General features: G+C 44.7%; 1 protein-coding gene across 2 annotated transcripts in view; it reads right to left on the reverse strand.

The window, feature by feature from the left end:
• Window positions 1-7429: 7429 nt before the first annotated feature.
• The window catches only part of gsc (goosecoid), a 38252-nt gene continuing 18030 nt past the window's right edge, over window positions 7430-27651 (reverse strand). For both annotated transcript variants that reach the window (XM_073039416.1, XM_073039415.1), the window contains 2 exons: window positions 26426-26685; window positions 7430-7759 (listed from right to left, as the gene is read on the reverse strand). In XM_073039416.1, the coding sequence (XP_072895517.1) occupies window positions 7592-7759; window positions 26426-26685 (428 nt within the window). In that variant the 3' untranslated portion in view covers window positions 7430-7591. The remainder of the gene's footprint in view (window positions 7760-26425; window positions 26686-27651) is intronic.

Consider the following 27651-nt stretch of genomic DNA (forward strand, 5'->3'; position numbering starts at 1 on the left):
TGAAGGCGCAATTCTCGATAACCTGCTGCATTTCCATTCATCTAATAATGAGCGTTACTTCACTGACCTGTTTAACATACCACTTGCCACTTGCATAAACATAAAGCACGTCCAAAGATAATTTAGCCAGCAGGCTTTGGGAATGTTCCAACGTCGATGGAACTGAGTAGACGCTCCCACCTCCTTGCACCACCGCCACTACCACCTCCCACTCCCATTCCCAAGCTCATTTTACTCTCTTTCAGCCGGAGAACCTTCTTTGCCAAGTCGTCAAAGGATAAAAAGTTATGAATGTTTTATCTGGGATGGATTTTCATTCCATAGTCCATTTCAATGGTACCCAAGCTCTCCTTTGCTCTGGAATTGTCTGCCCCCAATTTCAGGATGTGTTGCTTTTATTATAGTATTTGGAAACTCCAAGCCTCTCGCTCAAAAAGAAAACACATGAGAAAAGTCATTGGCTGAGTTCATACCAGCGCCGCAGGACTTGTTTGTGTCCAGGACAAAGAAGTGGGCGGGGAAAATCATTGCAGGCACTACCCACCCTGCAAATTGCCTTTTCCAAAAGTTCCTTCTGGAAAGCGCAATAGGGCAATTAAAACAAAAACCTCACAGCATCATAGAAGTTTCGTCCCCCAGGCAGTTAATCTGATCGACCGTTCCAGTTAGCCTTCCCCCACCCCCCTCTATCACTCCAGCCACCCCAGTGTAAACAACTTAAACCGCTTTTTATAATGCTGTTTACATTGGAAATACATGCTGGTATTTATCTATTTTTGCACATTTTATTCTATTTCTGTGCTAACTTTATTTCTCTGTAATTCTTTATTCTGTATAATTGTCGAATGTTGTGTTTTGTTGCATGTCGCACCCTGACCAACACACCGCAGCAAATTCCTAACACAATTAAATGCTTTTAGAAGCTTTCTGTATGACGCACGGCTCCGGGGCGGTACCTCCAATGGGTTCTTTTTTACCCCTCACTTTTCTTGCTTAGTAGGGATTTTTTTTATTCACAAAAATTTTCAATCCTTAAGATAATTTCTTCTTTTTTGAGGCATTGTAAGTGTTGTTACTTCAATGTACTTGTACTATTTTTGAATAATAATAATAATTTAAAAATTTGAAAAGAACACAATTAAATGTACACAGTATGGTGAATAGAGTTGCTCCTGGATCCTGGGTCATTGATTCGTCCCTGGTGTAAGAAGGTACCAAATAACGGATGCAGTCGGAAGTGAATGAATGTTTGTTTTAGCACATTAAACAGGATTGGATTGGTTTATTTTTGTCAAATGGAACATATATAGAAAGCACAGTATAGGCCCTTCACCTCATGATATTGTGCCAACCTTTTAACATACTCCAAGATCCATCTAACCCTTCTGCCCTACACAGCCTATAACCCCTCATTGTCCTTACAGTAAACCCATCTGCCTATCCAAGAGTCTCTTAAATGCCCCTAATGTATCTGCCTCTATCACCACCCCTGGTAGGGTGTTCCAAACACTCACCACCCTCTGTGTAAAAAAAACCTACCTATGACATCCCCTCTATACTTTCCTCCAATCACTTTAAAATTATGCCCTCATGTATTAGTTATGTCTGGCCTGGGAAAAAGGCGCTGGCTGTCCACACAATCTATTCCTGATATCAGCTTATACATTAGGCAGGATCCATGAAGGGGAGGCTGGCTTCTGTGTAGTCATGTGCAGAGCAGTTGTCATACCAAGCTGTGATTCTTTCTATGGTGCATCAATAAAAGTTGGTGAGGGCCAAATGAGACATGCCAGATTTCTTTGGCCTTCTGGGAAGATGTTGGTGAACTTTCTTGACCATACAATAGTGCATGAGACTGTATGTATGTATCTGTCTGTGTCTCTGCACTAGAGGGATGTGGAGATCTGAAGGTGGAGGGGGGATACATGCTCAAAAGATCGGAGAATTGAGGGCAGTGGGGAACTGGCAAAGACGAGAAGTTAAGGCCAGCGTATATCAGAAGGGTGGGGCAGTGTGGCCCCCTCCTGCTATCGTGTTCGGCTCGCTGTTGTATGCGATGCTCAGCTGGGTTTCCATTTACACTTCCAGGTGAGAAGTTTGGCCAGCTGGCACAGTGGCACAGTGGCACAGTGGGTAGAGCCGCAGCCTCTCTCCTTTAGAGTCCCGAGTATTTCTTCAATCTCGTTCCTTTGTAAACAGAACGGCTCAGGCACAGGCCTTTCAGCCCACAAAGTCTGTGCTGAACACAATGCTAAATTTTGCCTGCACGTGATTCATGTCAAGGATCAGCTTCATTTACCATATACATTACATGTGTTAGGAGTTTGCTGTGGTGTGTTGTTCAGGGTGCAGCATACAACAAGATTCAACACTTACATAAAAATAAAGTTAGAGGTTAAAGTGTGGTTATGGTTTAAAATGTGCGTAACTCTATAAACACCAGCATGTTGACAAAAATTGGTAAGAGTCAACAGGGTCGTGCTGAATTTCTTTACCCTCCTGAGAAAGTAAAAGATTTGGTGAGTTTTCTTGCCATGACATCTACTTGTTTGGACCAGGACAGGCCACTGGGGAAGCCCATTATCGTACCTGCCTCCACCACCACCACCCCGGCAGCCTGTTCCACACACCCACCACTCTCTGCCCCGCATATCTCCCCTAAACTTTCTCCCTCTTGTCTTCAATATTTCTACCCGGGTGGGGGGAAGACCAAACATCTGCCCTATTTATGCTTCTCATCATTTTGTAACGTTCCCCTCTCAGCCTCCGACCCTCCGACACTCCAGAGAAAATAACCCAAACTTGTCATGACTACCTCTGCCTCTACCACCTTCTTGGGTAGAGGATTTCAGGAAATACTTTGGGAGCTAAAGATGATTGTGATGGCCAAGTCATTGGGTGTACTTAAAGCAGAAGTTGACAGGTTCTTGATTGGTGAGGCCATCAAAGGTTAAGGGGAGAAGGCAGGAGAGTTGGATAGGGAGGGATTATTATCAGCCATGATGGAATAGTGGAGCAACTCGATGGGCTGAATGGCCTAATTCTACTCCTATGTCTTATGGACTTGTGGTCTTATGGGGAAAAAAAACTTTCTCAGAAGGCTCTAACTCTTACTCCTTTCCCAAATCCCATACCCGGCCCAACACCGTGTGTTGTCCTAGTAAGTTTTTACCTGTAGGTAGCACAGTGTAAACTCTGCCAAAAGTCTCCCACCCCCCATCCTTGACTCCATCATTCCTTGGTTGTTAACGGAACAAGCCTCATTATCGCTAACGTGTTTGATGAATGTTCCATTTTTCCCAATTCTGTTGTTTTTGTTAGCAAATATATTTTCAGACAAGTTGCAGTGAACCAGTAATATTCTGTAATCAGTGAAATATTCGGCAAATGCCAAGGAGAACATTTACTTTGGTCTCTCGGGTAATAGAGCATTTTGCAAAACATTCAGCTAATGTTTACACTTTTGGTTTTCTATATATTTTTTCTGAATTGTTATGTGCTCAAGGCTATGCCAAGTAAATCCACTGTAGCAATGATTTTGTAAGAATCTGCTCCCTCCCAGAGGGTCTAATGTCGACTTTAGTTTCAACAAGTAAATATGGCCCTGACGGAGAGGGAGAGGGCAACGTTTTCAAAAGTTACTGGAGTCTGTGTGAGGACAGAGTGACAGACAGACACACACTCAACGTTTTAGGAACAGCTCCTTCCTCTCCGTCATCAGGTTTCTCAGAGGTCCACGAGCTCTACCTCAGTAATTTTACTCTCTTTTTGCACAATTTAGTTTTTAATGTAATCTATTGTAATTTATAGTTTCTTTGTATAGCACTGTACAGCTGCCACAAAACAATAGATTTCATGGCGTACCTCCTGTACCTGATAAAGTGGCCACTGAGTGTATGTTCATGGTCTTCTGCTGCTGTAGCCCGTCCACTTCAAGCTTCGATGTGTTGTGTGTTCAGAGATGCTCTTCTGCACACCACTGTTGTAACGTGTGGCTATTTGAGTTATGTGTCTACCAGTTAGTGTGAAAGTATCTGGCCATTCTCTTCTGACTTCTCCCATTAACAAGGTGTTTTCACCCACAGATTGGATGTTTTTTTGCTTTTCACACCATTCTCTGCATAAATGCTGGAGACTTGTGAAAATCCCAGTTTCTGAAATACACAAGTCATCTTGTCTGACACCAACAATCATTCCACGTTCAAAGTCACTTAGATCACATTTCTTCCCTATGCTGATGTTTGGTCCGAACAACAGCTGAACCTCTTGACCATGTCTGCATGCTTTTATGCATTGAGTTACTGCTACAAGATTGGCTGACTAGATACTTGTATTGATGAGCAGGAGTACAGGTGTACCTAATAAAGTGGCCACTGAGCATATGTCAGTGATAATAGACCTGTTTCTGATTCTGATTATGAGAAAGCCCCTCGAATGTTTCGAGTTGACCAGAAAAGCCGATGTAGGCTGCATACAGTACAAAGAAAGAAAACGTTTAGCAATATTCTGGAGGAAGCCAGTGGGTCGAGCAGCATCTGTGGGTGAAAAAGGAAATGTTGATGTTTCCCATTGAAACGTTGCATCAGGACTGGGAGTGGAGAGGGAAGACCCAGTAACCCTCAGCTGTTTCTGCAGATGCCCCACTGAAAGCCACTGATCTGGAGGCATCACAGCTTGGTGATACAACTGCTCTACAGGTGACCGCAAGAAAAACTGTAGAGTTGCGGACACAGTTCAGCACTTTAGGAAAACGAGCCTCCCCTCCATGGACTCTGTCTAACCCTCTTGCTGCTTCAGTAAAGCGGCCAGCATGATCAAAGACCCCACCCACCCCGGACATTCCCTCATTTCCCCCCTCACCGCATCAGGCAGAAGGTACAGAAGTCTGAGAGCACGTATCACCAGGCTCAAGGTCAGCTTCGACCTGCTGTTGTCAGACTCTTGAACTGTATGATAAAATGGACTCTTCTACCTGGCTATGACCTTGCACCTTACGGTCTGCCTGCACTGCACTCTCTCTGTAACCATAACACTTAATTCTGCACTCCGTTACTGCTTTGTTTATGTTTGCTGTAGCTCGATGTTCTTCCGTGTGCAATGAACTGTTTGAATGGCACACAAACAAAAGCTTTTCACTATATTGTGGAATATGTGACATTAGTAAATGATTGTGAGGATAGTCGGTATGGAAGGACGAGGGGGGAGGGTGAGACCGTGATTGAAGGGCAATTATGTGCTGGCTATCTCCCCCTCCACTCTCAGATCTGATGCAGGGTTTCAACAATTCCCATACACTCACAGATGGTGTACAACCCACTAGTCCCTCCAGCAGATTGTGTGCTACTCCAGCTTCCAGCCTCTCTTGCGTCTACGAACAAAAAAATACAGGTAATTCGGCCCATCAAGTCTATGCTGGCTCTCAGAGTAATCCCACCATCCCCACTCATTTCTCTGTAACCAATTCTCTCTTACAAGCCCATTAATATCTGTTGATCCTACCCACCCATGGTTGTCCATTTCACCCACCAACCTGCACGTCTTTGGGGCTTGGGCAGAACAGAATCAGGTTTACTATCACTGATATATGTTGCGTCTTGCAGCAGCAGTCCAAAGCCACATATAAAAAGTTACTATTCACGTGAACGTTGAATTTTCCAGTAATCGGTAACCCTTCCCTCTAACAAGTTGCTTCCGCCTTCTCCCTCTTCATGATTCTCCTCTGATGCTCCCACTTTCCACCCCTTTGCCTTAACCACCCCTGCCTCCCAGCTCTCTGTCACCCATCTTCATCACCCTCCCCTTCTAGTTTGATCCACCCACTTACAGACACAGTTCACCCACAATTCTCACAACTCCCCTTCCCCTGTCTGGTTCTAGTTCTATCTGCCATACACCTCTCCTCAAATGGATCCCATTTTCACCTCCTATACTTCACAGAGTCCAGCACTGGTGGCCTTTGGAATTCTTGTTGATCTCCCTCCTGTGACTGCCTCCAACCCTCACACACCCCTCCTCCCTCCTCACTCCACCTGCCTCTCATTTCTCTTCGTCTACTCCATCAATCATCCAACTGCCGCTCTCTCCTGACACTCTTCACTCCCCTCCCCTATCTCACTCAACGAGCCTGTTACAGCCTCATTTCTATTTATATGTGTATCGCTCTCTCTCTCTCTATTTATCTATTTATCTCTGCCACTCTGTTTACCTGTCGATTTATCTACCTATCTTTCACTATCTATCTATTTATTTATTTATACAGGTATACCTACCATCAAAGATCCCCACCTTCCAGTCCATGCCATCTCCTCTCAGCCACCATCGGAGAGGTGATACAGAAGTGAATAGTGCCACAACAACCTCTCACTCAACATCAGCAAAACCAACAAGGTGATGATCAACTTCAGGATGAAGAAACCAGGGGTCCACGAGCCAGTGATCAGAGATCGACAGGGTCAGGAACTTCAAATTACTTGGCATTACCATATCAGAGGATCAGCAAGTAAGTGCCATTATGGAGAAAATACGGCAGCACCTCTAAGTTTGCACAGATTCGGTATATCGTATAAAACTTTGACGAACTTCTGCAGATTCACCGCGGAGGGAACCCTGACCAGCTGCATCCTGGCCTTGAATGTAAACACCAACACCCAAGAAAGGAAAAGCCTACAAGAATGAGTGGGTACAGCCCGGGAAAAGACCTCCCCACCATTGAGCACGTCTACAAGCAGCGCCGCCACAAGAAAGCGGCGTCTATCATCAAGGACCCCACCCTCCAGGCCACGCTCTCTTCTCACTGCTGCCGTCAGGAAGGAGGTACAGTCCTGAACCAGCCTGGATAGCTTCACTTAGCTCAACACTGAACTGCTTCTCCAACCTATGGACTCTACAACTCATGTTCTCAGTCTGAGTTATAATTTATTATTATTACAATTATTTGCTTTTTTGCAGTTGCACAGTTGTTTTGCACATTGATTGTTTGTCAGTCTTTGTGTGCAGTGTTTCATTGATTTTATTGTATTTTTTTGTTCTACTGTGAACATTGTTCTACTGCCGACAAGAAAATGAATCTCAGGGAAGTTTGTGGTGACTAATATGTACTTTGAACTTTGATTCAGATTCCTTTCTCACCGTTTCTCTTTATACTGACCACCTCCAGTATATGGAAGGAAGAGTCCAGAGACAGGACATTGACATGGAACATCACCAGTTCCTTTCCCCCCCAAAAGACACTGCTCCACCCACAGAGATCCTCCAACAGTTTGTGTGTTGCTCAAGATTCCAGCCTCTGCAGTCACTGGAGTCTCTGGTGTCGGTTGTCTTGCTGTCCTCCTGTGCCGAAATATATGCCATTTCTGCTAAATTGGCATGTCATTGACCATGAGGCTAATTAGGACAAATCAGAGGTAGGTCACACCCAAGTAACATCTCAGCACAGCTTTATTACTTAAAAAATAGTCACACATACGTGCACGCACACACACCTAAATAGAATATGTATATGTACAGAATTTACAGCAACATGGGTCCACTGAATGGACAATGTACAAGGCAGCAGCCGCAAGCTGTTGAGTGTTTCTGGTCACCTTGGTTGTCAACTGTCTGAGTCCAGCTCGCTCTCTGGGGCTGCAGCTCTCTCTTCCCTTAAGGTCTTTCCAGCCGGGCTGGGTTTCAAGTTTTTGATCCATTTCTGGGAGTCCGATTCCTCTGAGGATGACCTCTTCTGCCTCCTCCATTTAGCTCGACGGTTTTTAAACCAGACCTGGGTGGGGGGGAGGAAAACAGAGAGAGAGAGAGATAAAAAGAATTAGGCCATTTAGCCCATCAAGTCCACTCCGTCATTCGATTATGGCTGATTCATTATCCCTCTCAAACCCATTCATTTTATACAATACAGTTTGTTGTGTACCTGAGCACTTTTACAGCTCCTAAGTTCTCATCTGGGATCATAAGATGATAAGACAGAGGAGCAAAATAAGGCCATTAGGCCTATCAAATCTGGTTCACCATTCCATCATGGCTGATTTCTTACCCCTCTCAACCCCATTCTCCTGCCTCCTCCCGGTAACCTTTAACACTCTTACTAATCATGATCGATCAACCCCCGCTTCCAATATACCCAAGGATTCGGCCTCCACAGCCGTCTACGGCAATGAATTCCACAGATTCACCAACTTCTAAAGAATCTCCTCATCTCCATTCCATAGGGACGTCCTTTTATTCTGAGGCTGTGCTCTCTGGTGCTGGACTCTCTCACTACCAGGAAAACCTCTCCACGTCTACTTGTCACAGGCTTCCAGCGCCAACACAGCATTCCAATGCCCACAACCTCAGTAACGCCTCAGTAACTTTGCCCTGTCTTTGCACTACTTATTTAATTTCATTTGTATATACCTGTATATATATTTCTTATTGTAATTAATAGTATATTCTTATGTTTTGTACTGAACTGATGCCGCAAAACAACAAATTTCACAACCTATATCAGTGATTATAAAGTTAATTCTGATTCTGATTACTAACCCTGACTCGTTTGTCTTTGGAAGGTGGAAGGGAATTGAAGGGCCTGCACTGTTCTGTGTTCTCCAGTCTCTCTTGTGTCACATTCCTTCCCAGAATCACTGAGTTTTTTTTTTGGTTTTTTAAAAATTTTTATTCTCGGCTTTATTCCTCTGAATCTCTTTTTTTTTTGAAAACTTTTTTGTATTGCGTTTTTAAGTGATTACAAAGAATCACTGAGTTTTGAACAACGTTATCCTGTTTGATATACTATACCTAAAGCCACTTAAAATGCCGCAGATGCATTACAGGGATTAAGGGAGGAACATTACAGCACGGTACAGGCCTTTCAGCCCTCCATGATGTGCCGCCCAATAAAAAACCTACTCCATGACCAATCTAACCCTACCCACCACACAGCTCTCCCCATTTACATCACCCATATGCCTATCTAAATACCTCTTGAATGTCCCTAATCTACCACCACCCCTGGTAGCAGGGCCCACACTCTCTGATGTAAAATAAACCTACCTGACATCCCCCCTATACTTTCTTCCAATCACCTTAAAATTATACTCCTTCATATCTGCCCTGGAAAAAAAATCTGTGTGTCCACTCCATCCATGCCTCTGATCATCGTATACACCTCCAGAACAGGAATCAGAATCGGGCTTATTATTACCAACATGTGTTTCCGGCAGCTGTACAGTGCATAATACTGTATACATTATACGTTTTAATAAGAAATATATTTTTAAAAATTAAACAAAAAGAGAGCAAGGAAACACCTCTTTCCTCCAATCATCTTAAAGTTATGGCCCTCGGAGGGTGCAGTTCCGCTACACGTCCCTGTGTAGGCTGACGGGTTAAATGGCCGTTGTAAAATTGCCCCTGGTGTGTAACTGAGTAAGTAGCATCAGTCGTTTTGCTTCATATAAGACAGTGATAATAAACCTGATTCTGATTTTGCAGAGGAAGTGGGGAAATACAAAGAGATTTATAAATGGATGTCTAGTGTGGGTCGAAGAATTAATTGTATGACTATGAGATATAAAGCATTGCCTTACAAGGCATTGGTCAGACCACATTTGGAGCATTGTAAGCCATTTTGGGCCCCTTTTCTAAGAAAGGGTTTGCTGACATTGGAGAGAATCCCGAAGTGTTTCACAACAATGATCTGGGAATGAAAGGGTTAACCCCTGAGGACCGTTTGATCGCTCTGGGCTGCACTTGCTGGAATTCAGAGAAAGAATGGGGTTCTTTCTGAAACTCATTGAATATTGAAGGCCCTATTGAGAGGATATTTCCAATTGAGGGGGAGTCTGAGAGCAAAGGACCTAGGCTCAGAATAGAACGGTGTCCCTTTGGAAAAGGGATGAGGAGAAATTTCTTTAGCTGGAGGGTGGAGAATCTGCAGAATTCAGGCAACTGTAGAGGCCAAGTCGTTAGGTATATTTAAAGCGGAGGTTTGATAGCTTCTTGGTTAGGAAGAAGCTCAAAGGTTATGGAGAGAAGGCAAGAGAATGGGGTTCAGAGGGTCTGAATGGTCTAATTCTACACGTGTGTCTTTGTGTTATGGAGTAAGAACTTGCATTCACTTAGTGTTCTTACATCACCGAGTATTTTACAGCCAGTTGCTCCGTAGACACCAGTGTGATGAGGGAATTTATACAATGTCCCTCTAACAAATATAACCTGTTCATTAGTAATATTGAGTGAAGGAGCTACAGTACCCTGAAAAAATATTCAGCCCCAAAACTAATTTCACATTTTACTGCTTTATTTTATAAATTTAAAACATATTAAGTAGGCTTTTTAAGCAAATCTACAAAACATGATGCATCATGTCCAAAAAATTCTAAAACCTGTCAACAATTTACTAAAAAATTTAAAACCAGAATTATGAGGCTGAAAAAGTATTCATCCACTTTGTAATTACGACACTAACTTTCCCAAGGTACAATATACTGTTAACTTACCAACTCACTCAATTTGTTGATGTAGAAAATTGGAGGATCACCTTTTTAAATGAAATCATAAGAATAAGTATCCCTCTCTCTCTGTCAGGTCCAACAGTATGGTAGATGTTCAACAGACTAAACCAAAATGAAGGCAAAAGTGCATTCAGGACAAGTCTGGGAAATGATAGTAAAGGCACTGAACGCACGTTGGAGCTCAGTGCGGCCCACCATGAAAATGAAGCCACAGCCGCACTGTTTGGATCAGGCTGCCTATCGAAACTTAGTCACTGGAGAAGAGTGGCACTCGTGAGGGAGGCTGCTGTGGCGCCAACAGTCACTCTGAGTGAGCTGCAGAAGCCAGTGGCTGCAACTGGAGATGAGTTCATGGCTCCACAATCTGCTGCAGAAGCCAGTGGCTGCAACTGGAGGTGAGTTCATGGCTCCACAATCTCTAAGGCCTTTCACAAAAGTCGTACTTCAAAGTTAAAAGTTCAAAGTAAACTTATTATCGAAGTACATATATGTCACCAAATACAACCCTGAGATTATTTTTGCAGGCATACACAATAAATCCATAATAGAATAATAACCATAATAGAATCAATGGAAGACCACACCAGCCTGGGTGTTCAACTAGTGTGTAAAAGACACAAACTGTGCAAATACAAAATAATAAATAAATAAATAGATAGATAGATAAGCAAGCAAGCAAGCAATAAATATTGACAGCATGCAATGAAGAGTTCTTGAAAGTGAGTCCATAGGTTGTGGGAACAGTTCAGTGAAGTTGAAGTGATCGCCTGATGGTCAAGGGGTATTAACTGTTCCAGAACCTGGTGCTGTGAGGCCTGAGGATCCTGTACCTACTTCCTGATGGCAGTATTGAGAAGGGAGCATGACCTGGCAGGTGGGGGTCCCAGATGATGGAAGCTGCTTTCCTGCGACAACACTTCATGTAGATGTGCTCGATGGTTGAGAGGGCTTTACCTGGGCTGTATCCTCTACTTTTTGTAGCAGTTTCCATTCAGGAGTATTGGTGTTTCCATACCAGGCTGTGATGCAGGCAGTCAATAAATTTCTCCATCACACCTCTATAGAAATATGTCAAAATTTTAGATGCCATGCTGACTCCCAAGGAAGTAGAGGCACTACCGTGCTTTCTTCATAATTGCTGGGCAGATCCTCCAAAATGACAACACACAGGAATTTAAGGCTGCTGACCCTCTGATTGAGGACTGGCTCCTGGACTTCTGGTTTCCTCCTCTTATGGAAGAGTGGCAAGGAAGAACCCCGGCTAAAGAAAAAGCATATCCTTGCCCATAAAGGCTTTGCAAAGTGTCACTTAGAAGATACTGTAAAGATGTGGAAGAAGGTCTTGTGGATTGAGGGTTGAAGGTTGAGGGGGGATTTGATCGAGGTATTTAAAATGTTGAGAGGGATAGATAGAGTTGACGTGAATAGGCTGTTTCCATTGAGAGTAGGGGAGATTCAAACGAGAGGACATGATTTGAGAGTTAGGGGGCAAAAGTTTAAGGGAAACACGAGGGGGTATTTCTTTACTCAGAGAGTGATAGCTGTGTGGAATGAGCTTCCTGTAGAAGTAGTAGAGGCCAGTTCAGTTGTGTCATTTAAGGTAAAATTGGATAGGTATATGGACAGGAAAGGAGTGGAGGGTTATGGGCTGAGTGTGGGTAGGTGGGACTAGGTGAGATTAAGAGTTCGGCACGGACTAGGAGGGCCGGAATGGCCTGTTTCCGTGCTGTGATTGTTATATGGTTATATTATATGGTTGGCTGAGACTAAAGTGGAACCTTTTGGTCTCAACACTAGCGGTACATGTGGCGTAAATCCAATCCTGCACATCTGCCAGTTAACAGCATCCCTACTGTAAAGTATGGCAGAGGTAGCACCAAGCTATGGGGACGCTTTTCAGCAGCATGAAATAGAAATCTGGTCAGGAATACTGGGAAGCTGAGTGCAGCTTGTTACGCCTGTGCCCCCTCCTTTTTGAGAATCGCAAGATCGCTATTAATTCAGGTCAGGAGATCCAGGAAATGAGAGAGAGAGACGTTTGGAATGTCTTGGCCCCTCGGCGATACAAAGCTACGGGAAACAGCCATTGTCTCTTGGAGACGGAATTGTGTATTGAGTACGGAGCTATTTATTTGAAGCCCTCAGGGAATGACCAAAAGTGGGCTGGTTGAGGGGAGGCATCCCTCCACCCTGATTGACATCTGAGACCCTGTGAGTGGGGATAAAAGAGGGTCTGTGGGAACAGCCCCTCAGACGCACCAGAAGAATCGCTAGAAATCCTGTAACAGCGAAATAGCGAAAGCCGGTGGAAAGCCACGTGTGTCCTTTTCCATTTGCCTCGGAATTGGTGGGCCTTGCCACGGAAGAACGGCTTTAGCTAACACAAAAGGAGAAATCAGCCCCAACGACTCTCGAAGGATTGACATCATAAAAGGAATGGGCAAGTTAAACCTCCGTCTCTCTCTCCAACCAAAAGCTGCAGCTTGAATGAACTGAGTGACTTTTATATTTCCATCGGACAATACATTATCCCCTAGACAACGATAGAGTTATTTCTTATTGATTATTATTATACCCGCGCTTTTAGATTTTAGTATTGACGATGTATATTATCTGTATGGTTGCATTGATATTATTTTTGTGTATTTTTATCAATAAATACTGTTAAAAATAGTACCATCAGACTTCAACGGACCTCTCTATCTTTGCTGGTAAGTGACCCAGTTACGGGGTACGTAACAAGCTAAATACAGAGAGATCCTGGATAAAAACCTACTAGCCTCTGCCAGAAAGCCTAAACTGGGAGGAAGTTCATCTTTCAGCAGGACAGCAACCCAAAGCACACTGCAAGAGCAACCGTGGAGTGGCTTCAAATGATGAAGATTGATGTCCTTGAGTGGCCCAGCCAAGGTCCTGACCTTAAACCAATTGAACATCTCTGGCAAGACTTCAAAATTGCTGTGCACCATCACTCCCCAACTAACCTGGTACAGCTTGAGCCATTTTGCAAGGAGGAATGGGCAAATCTTGCTCCGTCACATTGTGCAAAGCTAATAGAGACTTATTCATTAAGTCTACTGGCTGTAATATCTGTGAGAGGTGGTTCAACTAAGTACTGAGCAAAGGGGGGTGAATACTTTTGAAGTGCAGACATTTCAGCTTTTGAATTTTTAGTTTTTCATGCTTTACAATTTCCCCTGTTTTTTGGGCTCTACAGTGTAAAGAAGGAACACGTGATTCACAACTAAAAATTCTCAGTTAAAGTGATCAAAACTCCTGGTTGTAGTACGCACTTATGTGAACAAAGGGTTGGGGCTGAATACTTCTACAATGCACTGTAACTGTAACAGAAATCACGGTTAATGGGATCCTTGCTTTGTGCAGTGGATAAACTGGACCCACTGGATAAATGAAATTAACAGGGACATGTGTTCAAAGGGTTACAGCACCTTATAAACACTAGACATTCTGCAGATGCTGGAAAACTTGATCAACCCACACAAAATGCTGGAGAAACTCAGTAGGTCAGGTAGCATCTATGGAGGGGAATAAACAGTTAATGATTTGGGCCAACAAGTTTCAGTCCTGCTGAAGGGTCTCAGCCCAAAACATTGACTGTTCATCCTCTCCATATATGCATCCTGACCTGCTGAGTTCCTCCAGTATTTTGTGTGTGTTGGTTACAACAGCTTCATGATCACACTTACTGGACAGCGGACAGACCTACAGCTCTAAAAGCACATTGATACCCCTACTTCCTCAAGGAAATTTAGCATGTCCAAGGATAATTTTTATGGATACATCACAGGGAATATTCTGTTCCGATGCTTCACAGCTTGGCGTGCAGCCGCTCTGCAAGAAACTGCAGAGAGTTGTGGGCACAGGTCAGCACGTCACGGAAACCAGCCTCCCCTCCGCGGACTCTGTGTGTACTTCTCACTGCCTCAGAGAAACAGCCAGCCTAATCAGAGACCCCAAGCAGCCCGGTCATTCTCCCTTCTCCCGTCGTGCAGAAGCTACAAAAACCTGAAAGCATGTCCCACCGGGCTCAAAGACAGCTCATATCCTGCTGTTGTCAGACTTTTGAACGGACCTCTCATACGCTAAAGATGAACTTCTGACCTCCCAGCCCACCTCATCATGACCCTTGCACTCTAGTTGTCCAGTTGTATTGAACTTCACTGTAACTACAACACTATAGTCAGCATTACGCATTCTCTTCAGCACAGCACTGTAACTGTGATTTCAACGTTTAAGAGAAATTTGAATATGCACATGGATGGGAGGGGTGTGGAGGGCTATGGTCCCAGCACAGGTCGATGGGACTAGGCAGAATAATCGTTCAGCATGGACTAGATGGGGCAAAGGGCCTGTTGTGCTATAGTGTTCTATGATTACGTATGGAATAATCTCTATGGATTGGCAGGCAAGACAAAAACTTCTCAGTATCTCGGTACATGTGACAATAATAAACTGATCAGAACCACTGCTCTTTAAACGTCAGTGGTCTAAGGTGAGAGGGGCGAGCTTTAATAGGAAACTGAGGGGTAACTTTTTCACCCAGAGGGGTGTTTAATATATGGACCGAGCTGCCAGAGGAAGTGGTTGAGGCAGGCTCATTAACAACATTACAAAGTTACTTGGACAGATACATGGATGGGAAAGGTTTAGAGCAGGGGTTCCCTATCTTTTTTATACCATGGACCCCTACCATTAACCGAAGGGTCCATGAACCCCAGGTTGGGAACCTTTGGTTCAGAAGGATATGGGCTAAATATGGACAAATGGGATTGGCTGAGATGGGAATCTTGTTGGCATGGGCCACTGGGACAGAAGGCCTAATTCCATGCTGTATACCTCTAAACCTCCATGACAATCCCTGGCTGGAACTACCACTCTCTGTGTAAAAATCATTGTCTTCTAAATCTCCTTTAAACTTTCCCTTTCTCACCTTAAACCTACACCCGGTATTATTTGACATTACCACCCTTGGATAAAGATTCTAACTCCCCTCCCTGTCTTTCTCTTTCGTAGCTCACCATACCTCTCCCTAATCAAATCTATACGAACTGCTTAAACAATTCAAAGCCCCATTTTCAATCACCCTTCTGGTAAAGTATTTTTTCGTGAATACCCCACTGAATTTAATAGTCAATATTCTAAATTTATGACAAAGATTTCTGACTTATTTCCACCTAACCTGAACTTTGAGTAATGCTTACAATTATGGGAAGGACATGGAGGATTTGGAGATGGTACAGAGGGGTTCACCAGGATACCACCACTACTACATTGACTTGGGCCTAGGGGCACGATGACAGACTCTCCACTCCTCCCTCTCTCTCGTCAGTGTGTGTTCACCAGGATGCTGCTTGGATTTGAAAGGGTGGATAAACTTGGTTTGTTTTCGCTGGAACATTGGAGAGACCGGACAGAGTTTCTAAGACGCGTAGATGGACAGTCAGATTCTTTCTCCTGGGGTAGAACTGTCGTATGAGAGGGCGTGCATTTTTGGTGAGAAGGAATATATTTAAAGAAGATGTGCAGGACAAGTTTTCTATACAGCGAGAGGTTGGTTCCTGGAATGAGCTGCCAGAGGAGGTAGTAAAAGCAGATAAAGAGTGTTAGACAGATGCACGAACATGCAGGGAATGGAGGATATGGATCATGTGCAGGCAGAAGAGATTTAGTTTAATTTGGCATTGTGTTCAGCACTGACATTGTGGTTCTAAGGGCCTGGTCTTGTGGCGTACTGTCCTATGTTCTATGTGAGAGCGGCCATGGTGGTGTTGCAGTTTAACACAACAGTTCTCAGCTCCAATAATCACCGTTCAGGGTTCAATTCCCAATGCTGTCTGTAAGGAGTTTCTCTGTTCTCACTGTGACCGTGGAGTTTCCTCCAGGTGCTCTGGTTTCCTCCCACATTCCAAAGATGTACGGGTCAGGGTTGGTGAGTTGTGGACTCTCTAACCCGGGGGGTGCCGGAAGGGTGGTGACACTTGTGGGTTGCCATCAGACTCTGTTGGTGGTTAACACAAACAATCCATTTCACTGTATATTTTGATGTACGTGTGACAAATAAAGGTAATCTTTAATTATTTTATATTCAGGGAAGACCTTGACCAACCCTCATCATGGCTGAGACTTACAACCAATGTAGCCCTATTGCTGTGTCCAATGGGGATCAGTGGGAGATGGCTTCCAAGCAGAAAGGTGGCACTTGGACTCCTGATCATAAGACCTCAGTTTAATTCCACTCAGGAACTGTGAAATTTTAATTCTGTTAATAAACTGGAATTTGGGTGGAGGAAAGTGAGAATTAAATGCAGTAATTTGACCCCAAAAGTGATCAGATTGTTGTAAGAACCCATATGGCTAAATATTCAGCTACTGAACTAACTCACAGTGTCATTGAGTTATACAGCATGGAAACGGGCCTTTTGGCCCAACTCCTCCATGGTGACCAAGCTGCCTACCTGAACCAGTCACATCTGCTTCCATGTGACCCATGTCCCTCTAAACCTGGGTACCCATCTTGGCATCCACGACCCCTCGGTTAATGGTGGGGGTCCATGGCATAAAAAGGCTGAGAACCCCTGCTCTAAACCTTTCCTATCCCATGTACTTTTCTGCCTCAGGAAAAGAGAACCAAAAATTAGAGGGGCATAGGCTTAAGGTGAGAGGGGAGAGATTTAAATGGAACCCAAGGGGCCAATTCTTGACGTAGACGGTGGTGAGTACATGGATCGAGCTGCCAGAAGAAGTGGTTGTGGCAGGAAAACAGCAGACTTAGATCATAAAGACCATAGATCGCAGAGTCATAGATGATATTGATTTTAGATTAGGTCAAAAGTCAGCACAACAATGTGGGCCGAAGGGCCTGTACTGTGCTGTATTTTTCTGTTGTCACGTATATCGGGGTACAGTGAAAACCTTGCCTCGTACACCAGCTGAACAGAATGGTGCATAGGGTTGGACGGCTAGCATAACGCTGTTACAGTGCCAGGCGATTTCAATCCCGACACTCTCTGTAAGGAGTGAGTTTCCACCAGCTGCTCCGATCTCCTCCCACATTCCAAAGACGCACTGCTCAGTTACACGGGTACAATTGGGTGACACAAGCTCATTGGGCAGCCTGTTACAAAGCTGTCTCTCTAAATACATAAAATATAACCATAGAAACAGTATAAAGTAAACCAATAACAACATAAAGCAGGCACGCAGTGGCTCGAAGCGGCTCAACACACCTCTACTTCTCAGTAGAGAATGGCCAATTCCAGTGGAGAACCAAAGGGACCTTTGAGGTCCATGTCCATAGACCTTTCGAAGTTGCTGGCAAGTTGATAGGGTGGTTAAAAAGGTGTGCGGTGTTTAGGCATTCAATAGTTGGAAGATTGAGTTCAAGAGCTGTGAGGTAACGTTGCAGCTCCAAAAAACTCTGGTCAGACCATTCTTGGAGTATTGTTTTCAGTTCTGGTCACCTCGTTATGGGAAGGATGTGGGTGCAGAGATTTACCAGGATGCTGCCTGGATTAGAGAGCGTGTCTTATGAAGATTTAAGAGTGTCAGGGGGCAGAAGTGAGTGTCGGTGCTATTACTAAGAAGAAGGTGCTTAGGAGGTTGAAAGGTTTGAAGCTAGATAAGTCACATGGACCAGGTGGACTATACCCTAGGGTTCTAAAAGAGGTAGCTGAAGAGATTGTGGAGGCATCAGTAATGATCTTTCAAGAATGACTAGATTCTGGAATTGCTCAGGAGGACTGGAAAATTGCAAGTGTTTCTTCACTTTTTAAAAAGGTGTCAAAAGGCTTACTTAGTAATAATGATAGGTTAGGTAAAAGGAGAATCTGTATTTATAGACAAGTACCTTCATTAACTCAGTTCACAAGCACATGAATTTACACAACCTGAGCACACATCTGCTAAGTTTCTCTGGCCCTCCATGAACAGTCAAAGAATAGAACAGGTAATACCCAGAAAAGGGGTCAATGCTGGGCATGTGTTCCTCGTGGTCCTGATCCAATCTCCGTATGTCCATGGGATACTTCAAACTGCAATGGTTAGTCTCTGGAGAGTTGTCACTTCTTTGCATTCAAAGCCTCTGCTTTTATTTTCCTTACCAGTTCAAAGGTCACATTTCAGTCTCGTTGGCTGTGGGTCAACTGACTGACCTATACCACCTTCTTATTGGCAGCATCCATTTATTGCCCTCTTCCACAAGTGACAACTGATAACTCTTGGCTCTTTGTTCTAAATCAGTTAGCGAACCAGTAACCAGCTCAGATCACTCAGGACAGACATAGGCCCCACCATTCACAAACCTGCATGTTATATCATACCAAAGAACACCTCACAAATAACTTCTTATTTGGAAATTATCTCTAGTCCAGCAGATTACCCAGAGCATCATTGTCTCTACTTTAAACACTGATTCAGCCAAGCAAAGCCAGTTCACAAAATGGAGGATGCAGAGCAGCTTTACAAAATGGCAGCCTCCATTCCTTCAGCCTCATGGCAAGAACAAAGACTGTTGGTATGTCTACTTCCACTGTTCTCGATTAATTAAAATTCACTAATTTGTAGACTGTGGTTCTTTTTGGCCAAAGTAGGGAAGGAGGCAACTTCAGTGAACACTCCAAGCACAGGAAGCAATGATAGTCATTAGAATCCGAATCAGGTTTATTATCACTGACATATCTCATGAAATTTGTTGTTCTGCAGCAGCAGTACAGAGCAATACATAAAAATTACTATATGAGTTACAATAAGAAATATAATAAACAAATGAATGGGGCAAAAAGAGACACAAGATGGTAAGGTAACGTTCATAAGTTCACGACCGTTCAGAAATCTGAATGTAGAGGAGAAGAACTTTGAGTGTAAAGGCTCTTGTAACTCCTCCCTAATGGTAGTAATGAGAAAAGGGCATGTCCTGGACGGTGAGGACACTTCACAATGGATGCTGCCTTCCTGAGGCTACACCTTTTGAAGATGTCCTCAATAGTGGGGAGGCTAGTGCCTTCTTCAGAGAAAGGAGTGACGAAACTAGACTAAATGTAGACGTACTTGAGCCAAGCTAACATTGGCGTGGAACAGTACATGTACAGGCTCACCACAGATGGTGAATGTCTTAACCAGTTGTCGCTGTGTCGGAATGTCGGAAGGGGCAAGGTTAAACCTATTTCCCAGATGAGATGAGATTATTTCCTTGCACAGTTCATTTGAAAGAAAAATAAATTTATTTTTCATTAACAAATCAGTCTGAGCACACAGAATTGCAAAGTTAAGGAGGCTCTGTGAGGGAGGAGAAAACAAAATTCAAATTATTATCATACTAAGAGGATTTAAACTTTACACATAACCTTCAGACTGATGGAAAGGGAACTAGGTGGCCTGTCATAAAATTTAATTTGATTTATTTATATTATTTTTATTTAGAGATACAGCACATTAACAGCTGTCCAATTACTCCCATGTGACCAATTAACCTACCAACTCGCACATTTTTGGAATGTGGGAGGAAACCAGAGCACCCAGAGGAAACCTACATGGTCACAGATAGAATGTATGATCTCCTTACAGACAGCAGTGGGAATTGAACATGGGTTACTGGTGCGGTAACGTTTTGCCCAACGCTATGCTACTGTGCACCCCCGATCACGTTGAGCACTGCTGCCCCCCCCAGGGATGTGTGCTGTTCCCGCTGTTGACTCACAACTGCACTGCGTCGAATCCACTGATGACACAACAGTGCTTGGCCTCATCAGCAACGATCAGCGCGCAGGGAGGAGGTAGCGAGGCTTGTCACATGGTGTGAGAGCAACAACCTGGGTATCAACGTGGACAAGACAAAAGAGATTATTGTGGACTTCAGGAAGACACAGGTCAACTGCTCTCCATTGCACGTCGATGGCTCTGCCGTGGAGAGAGAGAAGATCACAAAGATCACCTGCCTAGTCCCCTGATCAGGGTCATGTGAAGCCATTGGAGCAGGTGGGTGATTGTTGTAAAAGCAGCCGGTGCATATCACAGGTCCTGATTATGTGACCACTGACAGACTATCACTGAAGAGTAATGATAATGGCTGGGGTCACCCATCTTGTAAAGACACTGCCCAGAAGAAGGCAATGGCAAACCACTTCTGTAGAAAAATTTGCCAAGGACAAGGTCAAGACCTTGACCACTCACGTCATCCGACATGGCACGTAATGAATGAACCCTCGACCTTACCGCCATGGGTGACCCTACCAGGAGCATAACTCCAGACGGCATCGCTCTCAGGATCTCAGGACCACACAAGCTTCTCCACCATGACAAGGTGACAATCCACGGAGAACGTCGAGGGTGAGGTCCCTGACAAAGAACAATCCAACCAAGACCTCAACGGTGGAACAGGCAGACGAAGTTACTCCAAACTTGACGGCTGTGAAGGCGGATGAAGGCTGCAACAAATCCATCAGCTCCAATCGTCATGGTTTCCATGCCATTGGAATCAGTTGGTTGATTTGTGAAGTATTGTGTGCTTCTTGGAGTGCAACATCAAGTTCACGTTAAACAAATACACGCACAGGCGTCTTCGATCTGTGGACGAACTTTCAAAGCCAAGATTGGACTCATAAGCCACCTGAGAGCCCATAAATAGATCAACAGAACGAAGACCATCATCCTCGACCTCGAGTGATAGTCACCACGACGATGAATGAATGAATGAATGAAAAGATATGGTAAATGCAAACAGGCTTTTTCCCCTCAGACCCAGTGAGACCACACTAGAAGTCATAGGTTTGGGTGAAAGGTGAGATGTTAAAGGGGACCCTGAGGGGAACTTCACTCAGAGGGTGGTGCGAGGGTGGAACGAGCTGCCAGTGGAGGTGCTGAAAGAGGGTTCAAAATATTAACATTTCAGAGAAATTTGGGGAGGTACATAGATGGGAGGGGTAAGGACGGACATGGTCTGGGATGCAGATAGATGGGACTAGACAGAGGACCAAGCCAGCACAAACTAGTTGGGCCAAAGGGCCTGTTTCTGTGCTGTAGTACTCTATGACTTTAATAAAGTGTTACAGTTACAGAAAGAGAGCAGTGCAGGCAGACAGTATGGTGCAAGGGTCACAGTGAGGTTAGATTAATCAATCATCTTAATTGTACAAGAGTTCCATTCAGGAGCCTTATAACAATGAGATTGAAGCTGTCCTGGTAGTATGAGTCCTGACGAAGGGTCTCAGCCCGAAACGTCGACAGCGCTTCTCCCTATAGATGCTGCCTGGCCTGCTGTGTTCTACCAGCATTTTGTGTGTGTTGTTTGAATTTCCAGCATCTGCAGATTTCCTCGTGTTTGCTCTGGTAGTATATGTCATAGGTTTTTGTATTTTCTGCCCTATAGGAGAGGCAAGAAGAGCGAATGTCCCGGGTCTTTGATTCTGCTGGCTGTTGTACCGAGGTTGCGAGAGTGTAGGCAGAGTCCAGTGAGGGGAGGCTGCTTTCTGTGGTGTGTGGTGCCGTTTCCGGTGGTCCTGGGTGGAGCTGCTATGTTAACAAGTTGTGATGCACCTGGATAGGATACTTTCTGTGGTGCATCTGTGAAAACCGGCGAGGGTCAACAGAGAATATGTCGAGCCTTCTGAGGATGTAGAAGCACTGGGGAGCTTTCTTGGCTGTGGCGACGTCAATGTGGTCAGACAAGAAAGCACATCAGAGCCTCTACTTCCTTCAGAGTCCAAGTAAGCTCAACCCAGCAGAGATCCTGTTTGTCTGTGAGTCATTTATGTGTGTAATAGGAACCGTGTACTGTACTGGCATTGTGTGGATGTAAATGGACTGTGGTGCCTACTCGTCCCAACAATCCTCAGTCACTCAGTCACTGCTCCTTGATCCAGGGATTGCCATTCCAACAAAATCCTGATCTCCTCCCCCTACCTTCTTATTCTGGTTTCTGCCCCCTTTCTCTGAGTTCCTCCACCATCTTGAGTGTGTTGCTCAAGATTTCCTGCATCTGCAGAACCTCTGGTGTCCAGGTTTTCCAAGTCCCTCCGTGGCCAAGGGACTATTGCAAAGAAGACAGATTTTCTCTCCAGGGACCAATTCTAGTTCGGTCGGCAAATGATCTGTTCACTGTTACCGTACAGTACAAATGGACTGCCTAGTTCCTGTGACTACAACTTAGGAGATCTTCAAATATTGAATGAGGGAGACGCTGGCCCACATGCAATATAGTTTACTTTCATGAACCAAATACTCTTGGTTATTTTTGAACTGGTCCCAAATTCTGATCACATCAAATGTATTGCTGGGATTATTAATTACTCCACCGTACAGGAGCTTCCTCAGAACAATCTGTGCATAGTATTTGACAGCACATAAAAATAATGTCCAGGCTAACCCCTTGAGTTACTGCTTGTCTCTTGTCTCACACAACACTCAAGATGTAGCTCAATAAAACATCTGGAAGACCTGAATCAAAGAAAGGAGGAATGGAACTGATTTGAAGTTGAGTCTTGGTTCCATTTCATCTCTGAAGTACGACTGTATTTGTTCCATAAGCAAGCTTGTCTGGATGGTTTATGCACAGCCTGTCATGTAGATTAATAAAGGATGGCAAGGTAGCACAGTGGTTACAGTGCCAGCGATTGGGGTTCAGTTCCTGCCCTTGACTCTAAGGAGTATGTATGTTCTGTGTGGATTTCCTCCGGGTGCTCCAGTTTCCTCCCACATTCCAAAGACGTACCGGTTGGTGTTAGTAAGCTGTGTTGGCTCCGGAAGCATGGCAACACTTGTGGACTGCCCCCAGCTGGGTGAGGGGGAAGGGGGGAGATGATTTAAGAATACACCGCATTGCCCTCTCCTCTTGGATTCCTTCTTCTTCAGCTCTTTACCTCTTCCACTTATCACCTTCCAGCTTCTTACTTCAAACCCCTCCCCAATCCCCCAACCTGGTCTCACCAGCTTGTACTCCTTCCCCTTCCTCCCACACCTTCTTACTCTGGCTTTTGCCCCCTCCCTTTCCAGTCCCGATGAAGGCTCTCAGCCCAAAGCATTGACTGTTCAATTCCCTCCATAGGTGCTGAGTTCCTCCAGGACTTTGCGGGTGGATATTAGAATTGGTATGGGCATTATTATTGTCACATGTACAGTGAAAGGCTTGTCTTGCAAACTGTTCCTACAGATGCACTGAGGCAGAACAAGGTAAAACAATAACAGAATGCAGAATAAAGTGCAGTGCAGGTAAACAATAAAGTGCAAGATCTTAACGAGGTAAATAGTGAGGTCAGGAGTCCACATCATCGTACTAGATCACAGGATCATCACCAGTACAGACCATTTTAGGGTTAAATTGTCACAGAGAGATTCAAGACCGATACAGTCCCTCCACCCCAACAACTCTATGCTGACTTTTTTCTCTGAAGTCTTAACAAAGTATGGCTTTTAACCTTCCTGATTCTATCCAGTAGTCCGTTCCATGAGATGGTGCCCCTTTATATGAAGTAGAGATTATTGAGCTAAGTCTCGAATTTTTGACATTTTTAGTTTGATATCAACTTTCAGTTGCACCTTTCTGAGGCTGAAGAGGCGAATGTTCTCCAATGCACTCTTACAGCCCGGACTTTCGAACCACAGCACAGCCCGTGGCGTCTGAATGATTCTCTTGCACACTGGGAAAAGAGAACTGAGCTTTAGGCTGGAACAGAGCACGCCCACGAGTTTGGTCTGATTTATTGTTTGTAGTTCTGGCCGCCCCATTCCAGAGAGGCCGGAGAGGCCTGGGAGAGGGTGCAGAAGAGCTTCACTGGGGTGCTGCCTGGATTAGAGGGTGTGAGCTGTCAAGAGAGACTGGACAGAAGGTTGTTTTCTCTGGAGTATTGGAGGCTGCCGGGAGAACTGATTGAAGTTTTATAAAACTATTTCATTTTATTTAGTGACTTAGCACTGTAACAGGCCCTTCCGCTTTTGTGACCAGTTAAGCTACTATCCTGTACGTCTTTGGAATGTGGGAGGAAACATGGTCACAGGGAGAATGTACAAGTTCTTTCCAGAGGGAAATGAACGCGGGTCACTAGCACTGTAATAGTGGTATGCTAACAGCTACACTACCCACCCGTCCTAGGTCCTATGAGAGGCATAGGCTAGAGTACATGCTAGAAGGTGAGAGGGAAGAACTTTAAAGTAGATATGATAGTGGCATTAAAGAGGCTGTTAGAGAAATATGTATGCAGAGAATGGAAGGATATGGATTAGCATAGTGTTTGGCACAGACATTGCAGTCCAAAGGACCTGTTCCTGGGCTCTGGTGTTCTATATTCTATGTCCTGTACAGTGGCAAGGTAGTGTAGTGGTTGGCACCAGCTGTACGATTGGGGGTCAATTCCTGCCGCTGTCTTGAAGGATTTTGTACATTCTCCCCATGAAAGCGTGGGTTTCCTCCTGGTGCTCTGGTTTCCTCCCACATTCCAAAGATGTTCTAGTTAGGAATAGTATGCTATGTTTGTGCCAGAAACGTGGTGGCACTTGGGGGCTGCATACTTCTGGGAGGGGAAGACGAGGGCCTTGGGACTGAAGAAAAATGAATGGGAGGAAGTAAGGAGCACTAAAGGGTTTGGATACCAGAAGTTAGTGCCCTTTCAACCCTTTCCTCCCCCTCACCTCCCTGATATCTTCCTCCTTCCTTTTTTTCCATCGTCCAATGTCCTTTCCTATCAGATTCCTTCTTCTTCGGCCCTTTACCTTTTCCACCTATCCCCTCCCAGCTTCTTACTTCATCATCCCTCCTCCACCCACCCACCTTCTCCCTCACCTGGCCTCACCTATCACTTGCCAGCTTCTGCTCCATCCTCTCGCTCCACCTTCTCATTTGGCTTCTGCCCCCTCCCTTTTCAGCCATGAGGAAGGGTCTCAGCCCAGAACATTGACTGTTTATCTCCCTCCATGGACACTGCCTGACACGCTGAGCTCCTTCAGCAGTTTGTGTGTGATGACCTTCTTGTCTGATCTGTGGACTCTTGCTGATAGCAGGCACTCCCTGTTTTATGGCAGCGAGCATACCTTGAAAGTAGGTCATTGATCATAAAGCACTTTAGGATGTCCTATGCATCTAATGAAACCATTGGATGTGGGAGCAGAATTAGGCCATTTGGCCCATCGAATCTTCTCCATCATTCCATCAACACCATTCTCTTGCCTCCTCCACATAACTTTTGACACCCTTACTCATCAAGAACCTATCAACCTCCACCCAGTGACGTGGCCTCCACAGCCGTCTGTGGCAATGAATTCCACAGATTCACCACCCTCTTGCTGAAGAAATTCCTCCTCATCTCTGTCCGAAAGTAACTTCCTTCCATACTGTTCTAAAGGCTGTACCTCCTGGTCTTTGACTCACCCACTATCGGAAACATTCTCTCCATGTCCACTCTCTCTAAGCCTTTCAATATTTGGTAAATTTCACTGAGATCTCCCCCTCATTCTTCTGAACTCCAGTGAGTATAAGCCCAGAGCTGTCAACTGCTCCTCATACACTGACCCACATTACCACTCTTTACCATTAGTCCATAAGACATGGGAGCAGCATCAGGTCGTTTTGTACCATCAGGCTTGCTCCACCATTCCATCATGGCTGGGTTATTATCCCTTTCAATCCCATTCTTCTGCTTTCTCCCTACAACCTTTAATGTCCTGACTAATCAAGAACCTATCAACCTCTGCTTTAAATATACCCAATGATTTGTCCTCCACAGCCGTCTGTGGTAATGAATTCTATAGGTTAACAACCCTGTGGCTAAAGGAATTCCTCCTTATCTCTGTTGTAAAGGGACGTCCCTTTATCTGGAGGCTGTGCCTTTATTGTTTTGTTTATTGATAGTCAGTGAAGAACCGTTCTCTGGGCTGCGTCTCTCTGTGACTCGATGCTGGTGGTGCACGCAATGTCTTTCTGTTTGGTTTACCTCCACTTTCTCCTCACGGAGATGGACCCTCCGAGCTAGCTGTTCTCTGGTGCCCACATCTGGGTACTTGGTTTCCTGGAAGAGGTTCTCCAAGGCTTCCAGCTGCTCGTCCGTGAAGATGGTCCTGTGGCGGCGTTTCCTGCGGCAGTGAAGCTGGTTCAGTAGCTGGAGGTCAGTGCGGGACAGGGCGCCCAGGCTCACGTAGGGCAACACCTGGGGGGCCATAGGGGAGAGGTAGGCCGAGGTAGCCCCTTCCAACCCTGCCAAAGAGAAAACAAATGTCAGCTCACCGTAGAACTGAGTCACAGAAAGAGAGAAACATGCTAATGGTTTACTGGGACTTGAGGGATTCACCTAGGGTCATAGAGTCACAGAGAAGTACAGCACAGAAACAGGCCCTTCAGCCCATCTAGTCCATGCTGAAAAGCATTTAAACTGTCTTCTCCCAGTGACCTGCACTGGGACTTTAGCCTCCATACCCCTACCATCCATATTATCCAAACTTCATTTAAACGTTGAAATCGAGCTTGCATACACCACTTGTGCTGGCAGTTCATTCCACGCTCTCACGACCCTTTGAGTGAAGAAGTTTCCCCTCATGTTTCCCATAAACTTTTCACCTTTCTCCCTTAACCCCTGACTTCTAGTTGTAGTCTCACCCAATGTCAGTGGAAAGAGCCTCTTGCTTTACCCTATCTATACCTCTTCATAATTTTGTATATCTCTATCAAATCTTCTACGTTCTAAAGAATACAATCCTAACCTATTCAATCTTTCCTTTTCACTCAGGTCCTTCAGACCCGGCAACATCCTTGTAAATTTTCTCTGTACTCTTTCAACCTTGTTTACATCTTTCCTGTAGGTAGGTGACCGAAACTGTACACAATGCTCCAAATTAGGCCTCACCAATGTCTTTTACAACTTCAACATAACATCCCATCTCCTGTACTCTGTACATTGATTTATGAAGACCAATGTGCCAAAAGCACTCTTTACCTGAATAATGGACCTGTACTCCCAGATCCCTTTGTTCTACCACACTCCTCAGTGTTCTACTGTTCACTGTGTAAGACCTACCCTGGTTGGTCCTACCAAAGTATAAAACCTTGCACTTCTCTGCATTAAATTCCAACTGCCATTTCTCAGCCCATTTTTCCTAGCTGGTGCAGAGAGATGTTAAACCAGATGATAAACCAGACTTACATTGATGTTAAACCAGATGATAA

The sequence above is a fragment of the Hemitrygon akajei genome, chromosome 3, assembly GCF_048418815.1.
Source record: "Hemitrygon akajei chromosome 3, sHemAka1.3, whole genome shotgun sequence".
NCBI classification, from domain to species: Eukaryota; Metazoa; Chordata; class Chondrichthyes; order Myliobatiformes; family Dasyatidae; genus Hemitrygon; species Hemitrygon akajei.